The 22,785-nt window shown below is 38.7% G+C and overlaps 1 protein-coding gene and 1 pseudogene across 14 annotated transcripts in view; one reads left to right on the forward strand and one right to left on the reverse strand.

Annotated features, from left to right (window-relative positions):
• Nucleotides 1-22,785, forward strand: part of FHOD3 (formin homology 2 domain containing 3) — a 719,587-nt gene that overhangs the window by 612,383 nt on the left and 84,419 nt on the right. For 11 of the 14 annotated variants that reach the window (XM_007486745.3, XM_007486739.3, XM_007486740.3 and 8 more), the window contains one exon: nt 21,528-21,842. The exons of the other annotated variants lie outside the window; for them this stretch is intronic. In XM_007486745.3, the coding sequence (XP_007486807.2) occupies nt 21,528-21,842 (315 nt within the window). The remainder of the gene's footprint in view (nt 1-21,527; nt 21,843-22,785) is intronic. 14 annotated transcript variants of the gene reach the window in all.
• Nucleotides 14,171-15,409, reverse strand: LOC103098363 (actin, cytoplasmic 1-like; annotated as a pseudogene).

The raw sequence follows: 22,785 nt of genomic DNA on the forward strand, positions 1-22,785 counted from the left end.
GGGCAGCAAAAGAGAAGGAAAAAAAAGGATTCCCATTTTTAATGATAGAGTTGGACATACTTCATGTTTCTCCTAAAGAGACCATACTGATACATTTATTTAGAATAGACTAGAAAAGATTCAGCCCATACTTTAGGACAGATTTTGAATAGTTCTGGTGGCAGGTAATCTTCAATATCATTTTTGGTCCTGTATGATAAACACAATATTTTTAAATTTTTGTTTTTAATGCATATTTTACTTTTTATCCTTCAATTCTTACTGCTGTATTTCTCTGTCTTTCCTTAATTTTTACCCAATAAACAGAGGCAGAGAGAGAATAATTCAACTGGAACTTTTGGGACATCCTATTTACATAGCACTCTATACTTATAGTCTTCTACCTCCCAACAAAGAGGATGGGGTGTGTGGTCTGCTTTTTGTCAACTCTTCTTTAGGGTCAAGCTTAATCATTATAATTACAATCATTCAGTCTCATTTTTGTTATTACACAGTGCTATAATCATATATGTGTGTATATATCTATGTTGTTTTCCTAGTTCTGCTTACTTCCCTCTGCATTCATTCATAAAACACTCACTATACTTCTTTAAATTTCTCACATTACATTCAGTTGCTACAATTTCATTAGTTATTCCCCAATCAATCCCAATAAATGTGCACGTATTTTCTTTTAAGTTCTTTACTACTACAAAAACATACTATGGATGTTTTGATGTTTATGGAACTTTCCATTCTTTCTGTTTTTCATCTCCTTAAAGTATATACCTAACAGTGATATCTCTGGGTCACAAAGCATGAACATTTTAGTCACTTTTTTAAAAGTATAGTTACAAATTGCTTTCCAGAATGGTTAGACTAATTCACAACTTCACCAATAGTGTAGCATTACGCCTATCTTTCCACAGCCTCTCCAACATTGACTATATTTTGTCATTATTGCCAATTTCTGGGTTTTCATCAAAACTTTAGAATTTTTTAATTTGCTTAATCAGTTATTTTGGAGTAGGTGAAATGGTTGTTTGTTTTTTTTTTTTTTGCTTGAAAGACTCCTCAAGGTTTACATAGTATAGTTATACCATCCTGGGAAGAGTGCTTCTCTACCTCCAGACATCACTGATTTTGTTATTATGGTTATTTCATCTACCAGCTCAGCAACTTGCTTAGAAATCTCTAAAACTTTTCCATTGTTAAAGAACTATAGAAATGTTCATTATTTCTCTCATTGCTGATTTCAATCCTTCTACACCATAAGAAATGATCTTCAAGATGATGTATTTCAAAATACTCTAACTTCTGATGACAAACTTCTCAACATCTAGTTGGCCAATCTTCAGACAGCAGGTAGGCAGACATTGATCAACTGTACTCCAAGTCTTTCCAGCTTGATAAGATATGCTCAAACTTGTACCTCACTGGTATAGCTTTGGGAACCTACTCATCTCCACACAAAAACATGATACCAGGATAGAACTTTTAAGGAAATGAGCTTATGTATAATTGAGAAAAATGAGAAGGTGGGAAAGGAACACATAGATTCTCTCAGTATTTTCAAGTTGCCAGGTCTAGATGAACTACATCCTAGGATACTGAAAAAAATGAGTAGATGAATTGCTAAACCACTATCAGTGATCCCATGATAGACCAGTGAGAACAAGAAAGTTGTTCTAGAACTTACAATGAATAAATCATAGCATGATAGGATTCAGAGGTAGAAGCATCTTAGAAATAATCTAGTCTTTTTTTCTTTATTCAAAGATATTTTATTTCCCCCATTATAGGTGATAACAATTTTCAAATGTTCTTCCAAATTAGAACACTACTTGCCCCTCCCCAGGTCTGAGGCTTGCTTGCCTGGACATAGGTTTTCTGAAATTATAAGATGCAAATTGTCTCCCTCCCTCACTTCCCTCCTGCCTCTTGGAGATGGTAAACAATTTTATCTGGGTCATATATGTGTTATCATGCAAAATTTAATTCTATATTGTTCATTGTTGTGAGAGAACACTATAAAACCAAGACCCCCAAATAAAACCATAAATAAATTAATATGCAAGATAGTATGCTATGACATGCATCTGACTCCACTATTTCTTCCTCTGGAGGTTGGTAGCATTCTTTGTCATAAGTCTTTCAGAATTGTCCTGTATCGTTGTATCGCTGAGAATAGTTTAAGTCTTTCACAGTTGGAAATCATCTAGGCTAACCCCCTCATTTTACAGGCCCGGGAACCAGGGCACTTAGACATAAAGTGATTTACCTAGATTGTAAGTTGCAAAACAGAAATTTAGAAGGGCAGCTAAGTGACTCAGTGGATAGAGAGCCAGGTCCAGAGAGGAGAGGTCCTGGGTTCAAATGTGGCCTCAGATATTTCCTAGCTGTGTGACCCTGGGCAAGTCATCTAACCCCCATTACCCAGCCCTTATTGCTCTTTGGCCTTGGAATGAATACACAGTATTTTTTAAAAAATATTTTCCATGTTTACATATTTCATTTTCTTTCCCTTCCCTCTTCCCTCCCCACTCCTGGATCCATTAAGCACTTCCACTGGGTTATCAATACACAGTATTAATTCTAAGATGGAAGGTTTGGGTTTAAAAAAAAAAACAGAAACATACCAATCTTGTTAGTGGCAAATCAGGATTTGAACCCAGACTTTTTTTTCCTTAGGCCAAATCCAAGGCTCCTTCTGGTACACCATGTTGCCTCTAAATGTTGTATTGACTTTCATAAGAGAGAGAGAGAGAGAGAGAGAGAGAGAGAGAGAGAGAGAGAGAGAGAGAGAGAGAGAGAGAGAGGAGAGGGAGAGGGAGAGAGGGAGGGAGGGAGAGAGAGAGGGAGAGAGAGAGAGAATGAGCTAATCTGCTCCTAGATCTCAAGGAATAGAAACACAATCCCATACTTCTTAAACCTAACTTAGAGGTTTAGTGACATTATACAGATCATCAGAGGGACACACATATAAAAAGTATATAAGAACACATGTGCTAACTGTCATTCTCGGGTCTCCTAAGCCTCTGCTGTCTATTTCTAGCCCTGGAGACGTAAAGCAGAACACAACAGCATTTATTAAAAAAATTCAAACTTGTTCTATGCCAGAAGGTTCCAGGTGACTCCACCAGTTAGAGCCATGAGCTTTACCCAGAAAGAAGAAATGTGACCCTTATTCAAATGATCCTATCTCCAATAAGTAGACTCCAAACATCAGTGATGGGGAAGCTACCTAAGGCATTATCAGGGTTTTATTAATTATAGATCAAGCAGTCATTCTGACTATTTTGTCTCTTTCTCCTCTTCTCTTTTGGAGGAAAGGGGCATAGCCTGGCGAGATTGTATCAGAGAAGTTGGAGATTGCAAACTGTTGGCTAATGGGCTTGACCTTTGTTCCTGGAAAAACTATAGGATGTATTATTTGAGAGTTTGTGATTATTTAGAAAAGAAAGCAAGAGTCTAGACTTCATCGAAAGCAGGTCCTGCCAGGCTAGTTTCATTTTTAGAAATGGAAGCTAGTGATTACGCCCTCCATTTATCTCTATTTTTTTTTTGAGATGATACTACTCTTAATCTTCTGTAATTGTTCTCCAAAAGACTTTATAGATAAATCTCTATTCAAAACTGATCATATCCAGCTGCCACATCTCTCTATTTGGCAAGTAACTGCAGTCTTTATGGAAGAAGGTGTTCTTTTGGGCCATTCGGTCAAACTTCTGCATAAAATGAATGTAACCAGTGTCTATGTCTTTTCCCCATTCATCTGTTTCATTTCCTCTCATCAATAATTTGAAAACAGAATTTGATTGGATTTTTAATTATGTGTCAGATCTATTTCTCACATTTATTCTTTCTTTTGACTTTAAATGAATTTCGATATTTGCTCTAAAATATAGGAGCTCTAACTGTATAGACAGTTGATTCAGGAATGACTCCTATATCAGTAATACAAACTGTTGTCTAGTCATCTGCCTTCCTGCAATTGCTAGAATAACTCTATTTGGACAGTAACATCACAGTTCAGAAATCGAGGAGGTAGAAATAGCATGAAATAACAGAAATGGGGGGGGGGGCCTGAATGAAGACTAATTTTACATGAAAGAGACCTGAACTAATGGTGACACACATGTGAGGACCCTGAAGAATCAAGTTACAAAGTATCTAGAGGAAGATAAAATTCCATCATGGAATAAATCTGATAATTAACATCTACAAAAGGTGAATGAGAAAAAAAACAACAAGACTTTTGCCTATGTAAAAATTTAGAGAACAATATACTCAATTATTGAGAACTTCCTTATGATGGTATGAGAAGGGGAAAAACAGACTTGTGGCAAGTGATATTCTATACTAGTCCATGTCTTTTCCAATGTAGAAAATGCAAGATCTCACTTGATAGTGCAAAAAAAAAAAAAAAGATCTTAAAGACCCTCTCCCAACAACATATCTCTATAAAATACCCTTACAATTATGTAATATTTCCCCCATATTTTTCTTCCCTTTTTCAGCTGAACTCTTTAAAAGGCCATCAATAGTAGGTGCTTCCACTTCCCCCCTTTTCACTCTTTTTTGACTTCTGACTCCATCATTTAGCTGAAACTTTTCTTCCAAGTTATTACAACTTTTGCTGCTGCTAATAATAATAATAATAAAGCTATTTTAACTAAAATAATTTAAGCTTTAAAATAACATATACAGTGGTTTAAGGTTTGCAAAGCACTACATGTATATATACACATTTCTATATATACATATAAGTATATTTATCATATATAGAAATGCATGTATATATACATTTGTATGCATATATGATGATATGCAATCTTTTCAGACATATCTGACTCTTTATGACCCCTTTTGGAGTTTTCTTGACAAAGATCCTGGAGTGATTTGCCATTTCTTTCTCCAGCTCATTTTATAGATGAAGAAACTTAAGCAAACAGGGTTAAGTGACTTGCCCAGGGTCACACAGCTAGTAAGTGTCTGAGACCAGATTCAAACTCATGAAGATGAGCCTTCCTGACTCCAGAACTAGTTCTCTATTTATTTGCTGTACTATCTTGTGTGTTTGTGTCTGTGTGTGAGATCTCATTTGATCTTCACAACAACTTTTGGAAGGTAGATAATATTTTTCCTAGTTAGTAGATATAGGAAACTGAGACAGGGTTAAATGATTTGCTTCAAGTCACATATTAATAAGTGTCTGAGGCAGGACTTTAAATTCAGTTCTTCCTGACTCTAAGTTTAATACTCTTTCCATTGCCTAAGCCTACTTTTCTTCATCTCTTAATCGCTAATGATATCTTAACTGCCAAATACGATGGGCTTTTCTCAATCCTTATCCTTCTTAGACTCTGCAATTTTTGGCCCTGCAGATCACTTTTTCTTTCTAGATATTCTCTCCACTCTGAGCATTGTGTCATTGCTTGGTTCTCCTCTTAATTGTCTGACCTAATTGCCTGAATTGTCTGTAATCCTGAGTCTCCTTTACTGGCTCTTCATAAGTGTCATGCCCACGATCTTGTAGGACAGTTCTGCAAGGCTCCATCTTCTGAACTCTTTAACTTTTCTACCTAAAATATTTCACTTAATCTCATTAACTCCAATGGTGTTTCAGCATCTCTCTGCAGATTATTCCTTGATCACTATATCTATCCCTGACCTCCAGTCTTAGAATACCAACAGACCTTTGGACATCTTGAACTAGATGCCCTGTAGGAATCTTTCTTCCCCCAAACCCTCCCCTTTGCCCAGATATCTCCATTTCGGTTGAGGACACCACCATCTTTTCATTCACCCAGGTTTGCAGCCTTGCTGTCATGCTTCATTGCTAAATTTGACTCATCCTAGGCAAATGATTTGTAGCCAAATCTTGTTATTTCTGCTTCCACATCTATACATCTTCTTTTTACTCACATAGATACCACCCTAACTCAAGCGCTCATTTCCCCATACTTGACTATTACAATAGCTTTCCAATTGTTATTACTAAATCAAGTCTCTACCCTCTAATCTCGTCTCCACATAACTGCCAAAGTCTCACCATGTCACTGTCCACTCATTAAGATTCAAAGTCTCCTTTTAATTTTAGAATGATATCTGTTGGGGGCATCTAGGTAACTCAGTGGATAGAGAGTGAAGCTTAGAGATGGGAGATCCGGGCTTAATTCTTGCCCCCTTCACTTCCTAACTGTGTAACCTTGGGCAAGTGACTTAATTCTCATTCCCTATCCCTTACTGCTCTTCTGCCTTAAAGCCAAAAAATAGTGCTGATTCTAAGACAGAAGGTAAGGGTTAAAGGAAAAGAATGATACATCTTTTATTTAGCATCTAAAACTTTTCACAGCCTGGCCTCTTCCTACCTTTTCAGTATTTCTTTATTTTTTTTTTAATTCTTGCCTTGTATCTTAGAATCAATAATAAGTATCAATTCTAAGACAGAAGAGCAATAAAGTCTAGAAAAAGGGATTAATTGACTTGTCCAGAGTCACACAGCCAGGAAGTGTCTGAGGCCAGATTTGAGCCCAGGACCTCCCATCTCCAGGTCTGGCTCTTGATCCAGTGAGCCACCCAGCTGCCCCTCTTTCCAGGCTTTCTTATGCATGACTCCCCTCCCCACACACTGAAGTCCAACCAGGGTGGTCTCCCTAGTCCACGGTGCTCCATCTCCAGTCTTTGTGCCTCTGCACTGCCTCCCTGGAATCCCTCACATCTGTCTCCTAGCTCAGCTGGCTTCCTTCAAGAATCAGCTCAGATGGCACATTCTTCAGGAGCCCTTACCCAGCCCTATCCAGAGCCCAGTGTCCTCTCTTTAACATTATGTCTTGTCTACTGTGGAGGTCTCTTGTGGGTACCCAATTATTTACATGTTGCTTCCGCCATCAGAATGTAAGTTTCTTGATTACTTTTTGCTTTTTCTTTGCATTTCTAGTGCTTTTACAGTGCCTGGCATAAAGGAAAAACTTAATAAATGCTTATTGGTTTACTTACTTAGAACTGGTAAGGGCATTTGATTTGTAGCTTGTCCAACCTCATTTTGTAGCTGTAGAAACTGAGGTCTAGAAATTAAGGTTAGACAAGTAGTAAATGTCACCAAATGCCAGAGCCAAGATTTAAACCCCTATGCTCTGACTCCAGATATGATTTTCCACTACTACAACATAATGTTCCACGTAGATCCAGAGGATAAAATGAAGAGCAGTGAGTAGAAATGATAGTGAGACACCGAAGCTTAGTGGAAGGAATAACAGCAAATTTAGAGTTTATCCAAAAGTGAAATGGGCCACCTTGGGAAGTAGTAGATTTTCTATCACGGTTGTTATTTAGTAATTCTAGTCATGTCTGATTTCTCGTGACCCTATTGGGGATTTTCTTGGCAAAGATACTGGAGTGGTTTGCCATGTCCTTCTCCAATTCATTTTAAAGATGAGAAAACTGAGTCAAACAGGGTTATGTGACTTGTCTAGGGTCACACAGCTAGTAAGTATCTGTGGCCAAATATGAACTCAGGAAGATGAGTCTTCCTGATCCCACACCTAGGGCTCTATCTAATGTGTCATCTCGCTGCCTCAGTCCCTATCACTAAGGGTCAACAAGTACAGGCTAGTTGGCCACTTACTGGATGGCCTGTCTGGTCAGTATGGATTAGACCAGATGCTTTCTGTGCCCCCTCCCAGCTCTCAGGTTGTGCAGCTCTATTAAATCACCTCTTTCCATTTTCCATGAAAATTTATATGTCTTATGCCCTCAAACCTAGTATGCTTGTCCCTTCACTTAAACTTTACTCTTATATATATATACACACATATATGTGTGTGTATGTATATATAATCCTGTATCTTAATCTTATATATCAGTTAGGTTCCAAATAATCCTTTTGCCCCATGTGATCAGAATAGCAATTCTGGAAGAAAACATTTGATGCCATGAGAACCATAAAGTAAGAAACTATGCATGTATGAAAACTATCTATCCTACACAGCTGCTTTTCATTATAAGAAAATAAGAACTCTTCTTTACCTCGATAGTCATTTAAGGTTTGCAAAGAATGTTGTCCTCACCACCCCACAATGTGGAGTAACGTACAAATATCAGTATTGCCTTTTTACAGATCCATTCTCATTGAACAAGCATTTATCAGGTTTACCTCAGGCCACTGGGAGAGAGCCACACATCCATAGACAAATCAATACAAAATATGTACAAAGTAATTTCTGAGGTGAGATGGGGAAGTATTAAAATTTTTAAGTGATGCTCAGAGACATTTTTCCCTTGGTCACAGAGCTAAAAAGTGTGTGAGCCGAATTAAACCCAAGTTTACTAACTCAAGGCCAGAACTCAATCACTGATACAACACTACCTCTCAAAATAAACTGAATGTCTTCTATTTTGCTTAAAAATTTGCCAGATCCTTCTTTATCTCAGTTATTCCATTCTTACAGGTTCCTCAGAATAGCATTTATGTTTTGTATTGATAAATTCAAGTGCTAAGGTATGTGATGGCAAAACTAGTTTGAGCAATCCTTAAACCATCAATGTCTTAACCATTCCAATTGTGTATCTGGAGAGGCTCAAGTTCAAAAACACCCAGTGTCAAGATAATGCTATGGAAGAAAGGAAAACATTTGGCGCAGCTAAGATGTCCATCTCTGAAGTTAAAATAAGCAATGAAGGCCAGATCATAAAATAGTCGATAATATTTGCTTCTTAGTTAGTAATTTATGTGAAGTCCCTGCCAATTTTATCTCAGAGGGCTACCATTTATTTTTAATAGGTTATAGTGATAAGTTTGACTATGTATTTTCTTCTTCGATTCAATCAAGTTATTGCTTGATAATTTTGAAAACTGGATAATAATGGCTAGCTTTTTCTCTCTTAAAGGTTTGCAAAGCATTTTAGATATTTTCTACCATGTGATCCTCACAACAATGCCATAGGAAGGATATTATTATCCCCATTTTTACTAATGAGGAAACTGAGGCACAGATAGATTTGTGAGTGGGGCAATGTCATTGAGCTAGTTGATGTCTGAGGGTAGTAGAATTCAAACTCATGTGTTCTTGACTCACTCTATCCACTTTGCCACCTTCCTATATGATAGAATTCTAGAATGTCTGAGCTGTAAGACATTTGCTTAGGTATTGGGCATTATATAGTGCTATGATTATATTCAAAGTGTAAAAGTCTGAGAGAGAAATCTAGAAATGTAACATTGTCCTGTTATCTCCTCGGTATTGATATCAAACAAGATGTCGAGTAGGAAAACATGTTAACATTGGGTTTTATCTAAACTATCTGAAGATGCTCTTTGGAAAGTTCAAATAAAAGAAGGATGTTCTTTTGTGAGTGACAGTCTCTGTGTGGCCTTGTACTAATTACATCAAGATCTGTAATTTCATAAAAACTTCATTAGGGAAATCAGGGAGAGGGGTAGGAATGAAGGAAAAACAAGAATGAGACAGGTTTTTGGACATAGCTAATGTGAGATTTGTTTCTCTTGGATAAGTATATTTATGCTTATTATATAATTTATAACACTTATAATTTATTGTATATTTATAGCAAACTATATCAGATATTTTTATATAGATTTAATTAAAAAAACACAAAAAGAAAGTAAGAAAGAGAAATAACAATATTATTAATAATAGTTTACATTCACATAAGCCTTTAAGCTTTAAAAAGTTTCATATGTTCTTGGCTTATCTAATTTAGCTCACAACAAACCCTGGCTATAGATATTATTCTTTTGCCTTCTTTTATAGATCAATAAACCAAGTGTCACAGAGATTAAATGACTTGCCAATGATTACACAACAGCCAAGTGCTGGAAGAAGGTTTTGGACCCAATGATTCCAAATTTAATATTCTTTTTTTTCCAAATCATACTATAGTTTAATTTAACTAATTGTTAAGTACGTTGGCACATGAGAAAACAGTCTACATTCAGGCTTTGTCATTACATAGTAATATTCTTTGTTCCATTTCTGGGTAATGAATATGATATTTATACAAATCCCTCCTCTTCCTTGGGTATGTAAACACTATATCTGTGTTCACATTTATTAACCAACAATCACGTTACTTTATCAGAATTTTATTCAACTGAACGCTTTGGTCACTAATGTAGATCAAATAATTGTATGCAATTACTTAGTAAATTACAGAGTTCTTCAAATGGGCAGCTATGTAGCACAGTAGATAGAGCACCAGATCTGAAGTCGGGAAGATTCATCTGGCCTCAGACACACACACCAGTTGTGTGACTCTGCATAAGTCACTTAACCCTTTTGACCTCATTTGTAAAATGAGCTGGAGAAGAGATGACAAACTATTGTTTTTGCCAAGAAAACCCCAAATGGGGTCATGAAGAGTTGGATATGACTGAAAAATGACTGACCAACAACAATAGCAATATGAATGGGAGGCATAGAAATAGAATAAGAAATAAAGTCATTTTACATAATAAGATCTTAAATTGGAATTGGCATTCTTGATATTTTCATTGTGTTTTAAAACAATAGTACTGCTCCTACTACCATCATCTACCTTATGTGGTTTTGTCATCTATCCTAAGAAGGCAATATCATAGCAGAAAATATTTTGGCCTTGGAATAAGGAGACTCAGGATTTAGTCAGGATGTCTACACTAGATCAGCTGTGTAGCACTCTTCAAATTACTTCATTTCTCAAAAATTCAATTGCTTCATCTTTAAAATGAAGGAAATGATCTTGGTCAGAAGTACCAAACTCATACATAATGACCCCCATGGGCTATATATTGATTTAGTTTTTAAATGTGGTAGCTATGTTTAATTGTATTTTTTAATTTGATTTGCTGTGAGCAGCCTAGCCCATAGACTGCCTTTCACACCTCTGATCTAAGTGACCTGGAAAGCCACTTTCATTCCTAAAACTCTGCACCCAACACCTGATTGAACAATCTGGATGAAATATATATCAAGAGCAACCCTTCATTTTCTCTCTCCTTTCAATCTATCCCAAATGTTTTCTCCATCCTTCTCAGCCTTTTCTCTTCATTCCATGCACCACTGTTTGCCTCTGTGTGTGTGTGGTGTTTAATAAAATGTTCCTATCAATAGTCACATTTCAGACAAGAGCCCAATCCTACCACTGCCTGAGATCCTTTTATTGGTTCTCTCTTTCCCATGTACTCTTATATAAGCAACCAAGTCCATGGGCATCATTTCCAAATTGGGTCTCTATCCTGTGCCTTCTGAGAATCACTGGGCTTATTCTCCACTAGTCTCTTCCTTTGTCATAAATGTTATCTTCCATATTATACAGATTGGCAGTTTTGTTGGGTCTTCTGGTTCTTCTCGATGGAATTTCAGTTTTAAACTGCCTTGGTCAGGTTGGCTAGTCTTCTGCCAAACACATTATTTGCTATCTCTGTGAAGTGCACTGTGTCCCTTGAGAGGACCCTTTGTTCTAAAGTCCTAGGCGATGTCCCAGAAACCAAATCATTTTCTTTGATACAATCTATGTAACCAGACATTCACTTTCCTATTTATTCCTTTCTCTTCAGAAGTAACAAACTTCAACTAGGATAACACATTACAATATGATTTATGCTCCCAAATCTTTGACTTTCCTTCCCAGATCTGTTAAGTGTCTAGAGATACAATCCAGGTTCTTTCTGTTATTTATTTTTAGATGAATTACCAGAAGAGGACTGGTCAGCTGGTTTAATGATTCTCGGCCTGTTCTTTGTCCCATCTTGTCTACATGCCCATAGAAGAAAATATACCTACCAATTTGTTATGTTAGTTTAATATATAAATATCCAAATGAGTGATTCTAAGTAGAGAGTTTCCAAACACATGATACATCTCCTTTTTCTGAGACCAGTAAAAAGATTGTTCTCATCTGCTAATGCTGTAGGTCATCAACCTTAGTGGGGCTTCCCTAAGATTTCTGTAGCTACCCTCTCTGAGAAAGTCCTTACACTTTTAATGGAGCCCAAGTTGTGCAGTTTGGGTGGGGAGGGCATTGCCTGTTCTTCCTTGTTTTTGTATTTATCTATGCTTCAACATCAGTATGGATTCCTTAATGTTGGCCACCTCCCACCTCAGAATATTTTGTTTGCCTTCTTTCCTGTTGCATTTCTTTTCCCTTCTCTAAGAATGCTACATCTGCTCTAATTAGCCAGGATATAGCATGGTACCCCTCAAGCCCTTCTCTTTTCTCTTTCTAGTAGAAAGATGAGATGGTCTTTGCAACATACACAGGGAGTCTTAGAGTTGAAAGAGATCTTAGAAGCCATCTAGTTCCACCTAAAGGGTGACTGTCTACTCCTGCATCCTTGACAAGATATCATCTTCCTTCTGTAATGTTGAAAGAAAACTCTATCTCTTGGTCTCACAAAAAAATTTTATTCACAGAAAAAAAAAACACTGCAGTTCCCCTACCCTGAAATTGACTACCCCCATTAACTCTGAATCTAGTCAGAGTCAAATGTACCTCCTTGGCCTGGGATTGGTCCTTATCTAGACCAATCCCGCACCCGGAAGTAGGGGGCATGGTCCCCTCCGTAGCGCAGGATTGGTCCATTTAAGACCAATCCCATTGGTCCATTTAAGACCAATCCCATACCAGGAAGTAGGGGGGAATGAGCCCTGGGGCATGCTGAGGGATGCAGTTCCAGGCCACAATATTTTTAAAAACCCACACCTCCACCTAAAAACCTGTTACAAGAGGGAATTTTCTACCTATAAAGGCAACTCATCCTATTTTGAGGCAACTGCATTCAGAAGTATGACCTTGCTTTTGAGATGTATTCAGCTGCTCTAAATTATACCTATTGATTTCATGTTCTGCCATAGGAAGAGTAAGAACAGGTGGAGCCCTGCAGCCACACAGTCAAAAGGGGCTTCCTTTAATGTATTAAAATTGCATATAAAATAACAAATTGTAATACACAGAACTCGGTTTTATTTTTAAATAACTAGTAATTAAAACCCTTCACAAACTGGTTCCAAACAACCTTTTCAGTTTTATTATCCGTCACTGTCTTTCACATATTCCTCAGTCCAGCTAAGCTTGCCTTCTTCTTACTATTTCACATAGTGCTCCATGTGCTCTCTCCCTACCTTTCCATAATCTATTCTCATTCTTGCAATGTCCTCACTCCTTCCATCTGCCTTTCAAGAATCCCTATTATAACTGTTGTTCAGTCATATCAGACTCTTTGTGACTCCATGGACCATACTGTCCATGGTGTTTTCTTGTTAAAGAAGTGGTTTGCCATTTCCTTCTCCAGTTCATTTTACTGATGAGGAAACTGAGGAAAAACAAGATTAAGTGACTTGCCCAGGGTCACACAGATAATAAATGTCTGAGGCTGAATTTGAATTCAGGTCTTCCTGAATTCAGGCTCAGTACTCTCTCAGCTAAGTCATCTAGCTGCCTTTTCCCTTCAAAGCTCTGCTAAAATGCTACTGCTTACATGAGGTCTTTGACAAATCCCACAGGTGCTAGCGCTGCCTCCAAAAAAACTTTATCTTCTATTTTTCCCACATATTTATTATAGACTATAAGTTTCTTTTTTTTTTAAGTTTCTTTAACGTGTGCACTTTTATTTGAACTGGTCTTAAGTCAGTGTACAGGTAAAGCTCCTCCCCTCCCCCAAGTACTGGCACCAATCTCATGAACTCCCAGGGAGACTGTTAAAGTCTTCATTCACATCTATGTTGGGGGCAGGGAGAGAATTTAGGGAGCCATTCGTTATGGCTAACAATTAAAAAAAAAGGAACAAGTATTACTGCGGAAGACACAAAAAGTTTTTTTTAAAGGATTACATAATTTACACATAAAGCAATACTACTGCCACCCCCCACCCCCTCCCCCTGATCTGGATTTATGTTAAGTCGCTCTGCTCCTGGGGGAATAGAGCAAGGCAGCCTTCATAGAGGCAAGTAACTCTCTGTAACAATGCATTATACTATATTTGGAATGACATTAAAAAATGTACAATCAGAGCCCTGAAGATGCACTGTAGAACTTTGGGGATGTTTGCCTCCAACATTACTTTAGACTGCTCATCACCTTCACCGTTCCAGTTTTTAAATCCTGAGTCAAGTGCCAAAAACAACAACAACAACAACAACAACAAAACAAATAAAGCCATGCCAATCTCATCTCTTTTTTTGGGCAATTATCATGTCACACCCTTTGACAAAAAAAAAATAAAAAACAAACAAGAAAAAAACACCAACAGTCCATTTAGAAAGAAGCATTTGCGGTGGACAATGGAATCATACTCCTGCTTACTGATCCACATCTGTTGGAAGGTGGAGAGGGAGGCCAGGATGGAGCCTCCCATCCAGACAGAGTATTTGTGCTCAGGTGGGGCAATGATCTTGATTTTCAGTGTGCTGGGGGCTAGGGCTGTAATCTCCTTCTGCATCCTGTCAGCAATGCCTGGGTACATGGTGGTACCACCAGACAATACGGTACTGGCATACAAATCCTTACGGATGTCAACATCACACTTCATGATTGAGTTGAAGGTAGTTTCATGGATTCCACAGGACTCCATGCCTAAGAAAGATGGCTGGAAGAGAGCCTGTGGGCACCGGAACCTCTCATTGCCAATGGGGATAACCTGACCATCAGGGAGCTCGTAGCTCTTCTCCAGAGAAGAGCTGGATGCATCGGTGGCCATCTCCTGCTCAAAGTCAAGGGCCATGTAACACAGCTTCTCCTTGATGTCACGCACGATTTCCCTCTCAGCTGTGGTGGTGAAACTGTACCCTCTCTCGGTCAGGATCTTCATGAGGATGGCATGGGGAAGGGCATAACCTTCATAGATGGGCTCAGTGTGGGTCACACCATCACCGGAATCCATCACGATACCAGTGGTACGACCAGAGGCATACAGGGACAACACAGCCTGGATGGCAACGTACATAGCTGGGGTGTTGAAGGTCTCAAACATGATCTGTGTCATCTTTTCTCTGTTGGCTTTGGGGTTCAGGGGGGCTTCTGTGAGCCATACAAGGTGCTCTTCAGGGGCCACACGGAGCTCATTGTAGAAAGTGTGATGCCAGATCTTCTCCATGTCATCCCAATTGGTGACAATACCGTGTTCAGTGGGGTACTTCAGGGTCAGAATACCTCTCTTGCTCTTGGCCTCATCCCCCACATAGCTGTCTTTCTGGCCCATACCCACCATCACACCCTGATGTCTGGGGCACCCCACAATGGAAGGGAAGACAGCCTGAGGGGCATCATCTCCTACAAAGCCAGCTTTGCACATACCGGATTTACAACTTTACAACACTTTACAACAAGGAGCGCAGCAATATCATCATCCATGGCGAACTTTGAAGTGGCAAGTTTAAACCTTTAAGAGAGAGGAGGTGGTGCCGCACCTGGAGGCAGGGGGGAGGCAAGTGCACGCTGGGTGAAAGAGCTCACAGCTCTAGACTATAAGTTTCTTAAGAGCAGAGGCTATAACATTTATGACTTTGTGCCCCTAATACTTATCACCAATGTATAAGAAAAGTAATAAGTACTTAGTAAATATATATATGTATTGAGATATAATGTATAATTAATATATAATATTGACATTATATGTATAGTATATGGCTAAAATGTAATATAGAATTAATACTAATTAATTTAATAATTAGGGGCAATTCAGAGCTGATTTTAATGTCTAGCATAAATTTGACATTGTCTAATGAAATTTCAATTCCCCAAGTAAAACCAATATCTTGAACATTTTAATTAAAATACTGCATGCTATCGACATATTAATTTATCAGTATCACATTTTGTCCATTATGTGAGTTTGGCCTTAAAATGGTTTATGTTCTTATTCCTTATGATCCATTATAAAATTATACTTAAACTTCCATTTAAAACTCAGTGCTAAAGTTATAAGGAGGCAAAGGAGTGAACAATTGGCAATCTCACAAGACGAAGCATCTGATCCAGTGGGAGGAGCATGGAGTTTGAAATCAGAAGATCTGGGCATGAATTCTGGCCGTGACATTTGTGACCTGGGTGCTTTTAGTCAAATCTCTTCAACTCTCTGGGTTCTAGTTTCTTCATCTGTAACATGAGGACATTGGACTAGTTGACCTCTATGATCCCTTCCAGCTCTAGATTTACATCTGTGAAGAATGAGGAAAATTAAGGGGCCCTGGAGTAATTATCACTTTACTATCATTGTTTGATTTTTTTTCCTATGGGCTTACACTGAATAAGTCTCATCCCTTTTCAGTATAGAAACAAACCTCCTCTTTTTCAAAAACATATACACACATCACTGGAATTTTGTTCATCTCAGATAGGAAAAGAAATCATGAACATCTTGTAGGTCACCACATTGATTTCTCCAATGTCTACCTTTTCTCTGTCTCCCCAGGAATTGAGGGACTTTTTAGCCCCTCCCCCCCCATTATTGGTTTCTGACTGTTTCTGCATCTGTTTTCTGGTTGCCTGGGTAGAAATGAGATGGCCTCTTCCTGTCTCTTCTCTATTCATCTGCCTGAAAGCAGTCAGGTTGCCAGGAAACAGACGCCATGGCAGAGATAGGATGAGATATGAAAATGCTTGTCAAAGTCACCCTGCAGGCAGCAGATCAGTGTGTCTTACAGAATCTCAGAGATAGAGAGGACCTTAGAGGTCATCTAATCTGGAGGTGTAAGACTCATGGCCATCAGGCCACATGTGGCCCCCAGAATACTGGAGAGCAGCATGATGAAAAAGATTAGAATATAGTTTCTATCTGATTTTAGTGTGTTGCTCTATTAATAAAATTATAACATAATTATAATGCAGCCCACAAGGATCTTTATGTCCAGTTTAGTGGGCCCCCATTTCTGTTTAGTTTATAATAAAAAAAAAGCACTTGAGATCTAGACTAAGTGTATATACCATATACAAATATATAGTATCCCTTGCATCTATCCAACCTACACTTAGAGAGCCCCACCAGTGATCAGGAGCTTCAACCTCCTCCCAAGATATCTCATTCCATTTTTGGAAGAGTCTCCAGATCATTTTACAGATGCGGAAAATAGGGTTAGATGACCTGCCCAGGGTCACATAGCAAGGAAGTGTCTGAGTTCAAATCTGGAAGCTGGAGAAGGAGATGGCAAATTATCCCAGTATCTTTGCCAAGAAAACCCCAAATGGGGTCATGAAGAGTCAGACACAACTGAAATGAATGAACGACAACAAAACGTGCCAGGCACTGTGCTAAGCCTGTCTGTCATTTCCATCCAGAATTCTCAGTTCTGCTTTCTGAGACCAGGCAGAACAAGCTACTCTCCTATCCTTGGAAGGTAGTAGGGAAGGAATGTTCTCTAGGAATAGACATAGAGTGGGGAGAGTCAGCATTATAGAGCTTAATGTGTACCTCTACGTAGTTACTGAGCACCTACTGTATTACCTGATCTGGATCAGACCTTGTGGATCATCCAAAAGAAGTAAAAGATATATTTCCTACCCTGGAGGAACCAGCTTGATCTGTATTATTATCGTTTTGTGTTGAACCTCTGATTTCATCAATGTAGGAAGATTCCGGTGACCCTTATCCTAACAGCTACCCTATGACTTAGTCTTAGAAGGGTTTCTGCAGGACACTGAGAGGGTAGAATATGCCCAGGGTCACACAGCAGTATGTGTCAGAGGCAAAACTTAGAGCCAGGTCTTCCAGAACTGGCTTTCTTCCAAACCCAGTTCTACCACTCCATGCTACCTCTACTATTTATCTCTTTGGTAGAAAATAGTCACACCAGGGGAAGCTAGGTAGCACAGTGGCTAGAGCACCAGGTCTGGATTTGGGAGGACTTGGGTAAAAATCACTTGTCCAGTGTTATACAAAAAGTAAGTAGCAGAGATGGGCTTAGAATCTGGATATTTCCTTTGAAATCTAGTTATCATTTCATTCCAGAAGAGCTACCTAGGTTTGTTATGTAAATGTATTGTAGCCCAGACTGAAATCAACCTATAACTATTTCCTAAAACCTTGACAGTCTGTTGTGATGAAGAGTGAGTTTTGACTTGTATAATCTCAATATATGTGGATGGTGTTCAGTTTATTTGTAATGAGAATATGCTAACACATACCAAAAAAAAAAAATCTGATTCTTAGGTGGCATCTCCATAGAACTAGTGAATCACATTTTGAAATGAAAAAATGTTTGGTTTTTGTTAGTACTTTTACAATGGAACAAAAAAGAAAGAAAGGAAAATATGTTTCAGTGGCTGGTGAAGTTGGTCAACTGAGTAGACTCATCTCTTTGGCTTTAAGGAAGTTGTTGAGCCTAGATCTGAAAAACCAGCAGAAGGTTGTGAAAATGCAATACTTAACATTAATTTTTATTGCTGTTTAGTCATTTTAGCTATGTCCAATTCTTTTTTATTCCATTTGGGATTTTCTTTGCAAAGATATTGAAGTAGTTTGCCATTTCTTTCTCCAGCGACTTTTATAGTTGAAGAAACTAAGGCAAACAAGGGTAAGTGACTTTCCAGATAGTCAGTGCTTGTGGCCCGATTTGAATTTAGGAACACCAATCTAACTGACTCCAGCCCTGGCTCTCTGTCTACCTAGATGCCCAAACCTTAAATATATAATGCTTATTATTCCACTGATTTTCTTTGTAGACTATACATTTCTGTTGTCACCCTAATCAGTTCTAGTCACAGGCCAATCAGGTTGCTAGAAAGCATGGGTTTGCTTATCTTAATATGGCTGGATTCTTTGCTATCATTGAAATATAATAAAACAATGCCTTGGATTGATGTGGTCAAGGTTGAAATGGGAAGTTCAGTCATTCGAACCACCAAATACCAGATCCTAATTTCTTGCTACTTTCCCACTCTTGGCAGAAATTGCATGTTGATGTGGGCTTAGCTGAAAATGCAGAAGGTGACTGGCTGCATCTCACTGTCGGCACTCAGGCTCTGAGGAGGAGACTGAGTATGCCACCAACAATTCCCACCATATGCCAGCCAATTAAAAGTGAAATGGATGCCATATGCCAGGCTGTTGGAAACACACTTCAGTTTTGATGTGGCTATTAAGACGGAAATGTGTGTAAAAACATGTGCTTTCTGTCAACCAAATGTCTGACACAATCATTTCTATACCCTGGCATTGGCCCCACTTTCAAAATTAATAGGCTTGGTATCTCTTTGCTAAGTGCTCCTTTCAGATTTCCCAGGGGATCACCATGGAGAAATCTTTTGAGATCATAAGGAATTGAACTAAAAGGCACGCTCCTGTTTCCTCTTCACCTGTGTTCCAGTCTCTCCTCTGAATGATTCATTTCCCACTTTTGAAGGCAAAAATTGCACAGCACATACACAACTAAGAAGTATGTGGTCAACTTTTGGTATAACTGTTTGGGTCTCTCCTGTCCCTCTCAGTATGTGTGTGGAGAGAAGAAAAGATCAAACTAGATGCCTCTTACTCTAGATCTCTAATGTGGTCCTTTCTCAAGGAGCTAGTCAGTAGTGATCTCACGGTGAAGACCAAAGGTGACACAGTGGATAGAGCACCGGCCTGGAGTCAGGAAGACCTGAGATCAATCCCAGTCTCAGACACTTACCAGCCATGGGTCCCTGTGCAAGTCACTTAGCCCTGCTGGCCTCAGTTTCCTCATGTATAAAATGAACTGGAGAAGGAAAAAGCAAACCACTGCAGTATCTTTGCCAAGAAATCCCCAAATAGGGTCACAAAGAGTCAGACATGACTGAATATATCTGAACAACACTTCAAAGTCTATGAAGCATTTGTCTCACAAGACCTTTGTAGGGAAGGCAGTGTAGGTATAACTATGCTCATTTTACAGATGAAGAAAACGAGAGGTTAAGTGACTTTCAGATGGTCACACCACTATTGAATAACAAAGATGGGACTTGAACCCAGGTCTTCAGAGTCTCAGGAAGAGTTTTCTAAAAACAATGATGCAGAAAAATACCATTGACAATCTCTCTGAATGCCATTCTCTGCATAGCCTCCACATTGCTCAACTAAAGCCTCCAAAATCAAATTCCTATTCTGAACATCTTAATAAAACATCAACCCTTTCAGCTTTCTAAAGCCAGCAAAGCAAGTGAAAGAGGAATGAGGAAGCAGCACATCTCTTTCCCCATTATCCATTTATGCCTCAGTAGAGCCTTGAGGAACCTTGGACATGTCACATTTAGAAGTTTCTCAAGGATTGGGGCACAGACTGGTGTTTCATCCTTGGCATATACCATACTTTTAGCCTTTCTAGCAAGGGAGCATTTAGAGACCGTATAATGAACTGCTAGGTAACCCTGGGAAAAAACAAGGTCTCTCAAGTCATTCAGTAATGGAAAGTAAAACTAGATCTGTCACTAGTGGCATAGTAGTTCTGGCAGCACTTACTAAGCAGCAACTCAATCCAAAAGCATTTTTAAATTACCTACTGTGTGCTAGGTACTGGGGATACAAAGACAAAGGGAAACATTTCAAACTTCAAGCAATATGCACTCTACTGGGGAGACATATACCTATCCATCTCCCAACATGGAGCCTGCTGATGGCTTCCATGTACCCTTATGAGCATCTCACTCTCACTGGCTGTTTGTCCTCGTGACTTCCATCTGTAAAAAGAAAAGTTTGTGGTTGTTTAGTTGTTTTCATTCATACCCAACTAAATCTCCATGACCCCATTTGGGGTTTTCTTGGCAAAGATACTAAAGTGGTTTGTCATTTCCTTCTCCCGCTCATTTTGCAGATGAGAAAACTGAGATAAACAGGGTTAAGTGGCTTGCCCAAGGTCACCCAGCTAGTGTCTGAAACCATAGTTGAATTCAGGTCCTCCTGACTCCACACCTGGTACTCTATCCACTGCACCATCTAGATGCCCCTAGTGAAAAAGTATATTTCCTTCTTATACTGACTCTTCATGTGGAGGGTTTTGAGACAGTTTGTCCTTGTCTCTTCTAATCACCGACCCCATTCTTTTCTGGCTTTGTACATGGGTACATATTTCTGGAATGGGCAGGGACTGACTCCAATTTTTTTGTTCCAGTTCTCTGGACTTGATTTGGAGACCCAGGAAGCTGAGCAGATTCATGTGATAAGTTCCACCCAAGGCAGACAGGCATGATGTAACATATTTCATTTTTATATACCCCAGGAAATCAGGCCAGATGTGGATGTCCCCATTTTATTAGTAGATAAGCATCCGGCTGCTCTTTTTGATAGTCTTATAAATGATTTTGAGAACCTCAAAGCCAAACTTCTAAATATGTTTTGAAAATATGGATAGAGTCCCCATGTGGGAACAATTGAAGCAAAGGATGATGGACTTGGCAGGTAGCTCTCAATTTCAGCCAGCATCCAGCAGCTTACTTGTAAGGCTGTCCATTTGCCAAGGATATCTTTCTTTCCTTAGGAGGAAAAAAGAGAATGAAAAGAGGGTGAAAAACTCTCCCACTCCCAAAAGGTCCAACTCTCACTTGACACCTTCGAGAAATGACTGTTAAGTGAATATTTTCTCCATTGTTGTCTCCACCAGTGAGGGCAAGTGACCCTGAGCCTGAAGCAGAGACTGAGACAGAAAGAGTGGAAGCAGGAGAAGGACACAAAGCCGAGGCTGGAGCAGAGCAGAGGGTGGATGTGCCGCCATCTCAGGAAGTGTTATGTCGGCGAGGAAGACCAAAAAGTGAGGGGACCCAAGGACCAGAAGAAAGTGCAATACTCAGTGAGAAGGAAAGGCAGAATGAAGAAGTGAATGAAAAAGACAACTGCTCAGCCTCCAGCATCTCCTCCACAAGCAGCACTTTAGAGAGAGAAGAAAAAGAGAGCAAGTTAACCAGTGATAATGAAGCTGGTAAAGTCCTTTATTCAATAATGAGAACAAATTCTAAGGCAAATAGGGGGTGGGAGAGAGAAGTGAGCCACTGGATTGGCCATAATATAATCCACAGAGTCCTCTTGAAGAATAATGCCTTGCCTAGAATCACAGAACTAATGAATATCTGAGGTAAGATTCAAACCTAAGGCTTTCTGATTCCAAGTCAGTATCCTATTCACTCCACCATGATAAATCGATAGTGGTGGACAGAGGTAAGAGGCCCAAGTGAGCATTTGTAGCTCTTAATCCTTCAGCAGCATTTGGTACTAGACTTTAGCTTAGAGCTGGATTTAGAAATCTTTTGAACATATCAATAATTAAGGGATCAAGTGACTTCCCTTAAGAAATAAGCATTAACATTTATCAACTTAATTGTCTATTTTAATATAATCTTTAAAATTCTGTTATTTTTTCCCAAAAGTAGTGTTACATTATGGATATGCCCTTAAAGTCAAAAAGACCTGAGTCCAAATCTCATCTCCCACACATAAAATAATCCTGGGCAAGTCATTTAACTGCTCAGTGTCCTGAGCATGCCTATAAGAAAGGGCTTTTTTACTGGAAGTTCTCTGGAAATCATAGATCTGAAAAAAGAAAAAAGGAGAGGGAGAAAGAAAGAGAGAAAGGAAAGAAAGAAAGAAAGAAAGAAAGAAAGAAAGAAAGAAAGAAAGAAAGAAAGAAAGAAAGAAAGAAAGAAAGAAAGAAAGAAAGAAAGAAAGAAAGAAAGAAAGAAAGAAAGAAAGAAAGAAAAAGAAAGAAAGAAAGAAAGAAAGAAAGAAAGAAAGAAAGAAAGAAGGAAGGAAGGAAGGAAGGAAGGAAGGAAGGAAGGAAGGAAGGAAGGAAGAAAGAAAGAAAGAAAGAAAGAAAGAAAGAAAGAAAGAAAGAAAGAAAGAAAGAAAGAAAGAAAGAAAGAAAGAAA

Source organism: Monodelphis domestica, chromosome 3 (assembly GCF_027887165.1).
Source record: "Monodelphis domestica isolate mMonDom1 chromosome 3, mMonDom1.pri, whole genome shotgun sequence".
Lineage (NCBI taxonomy): Eukaryota > Metazoa > Chordata > Mammalia > Didelphimorphia > Didelphidae > Monodelphis > Monodelphis domestica.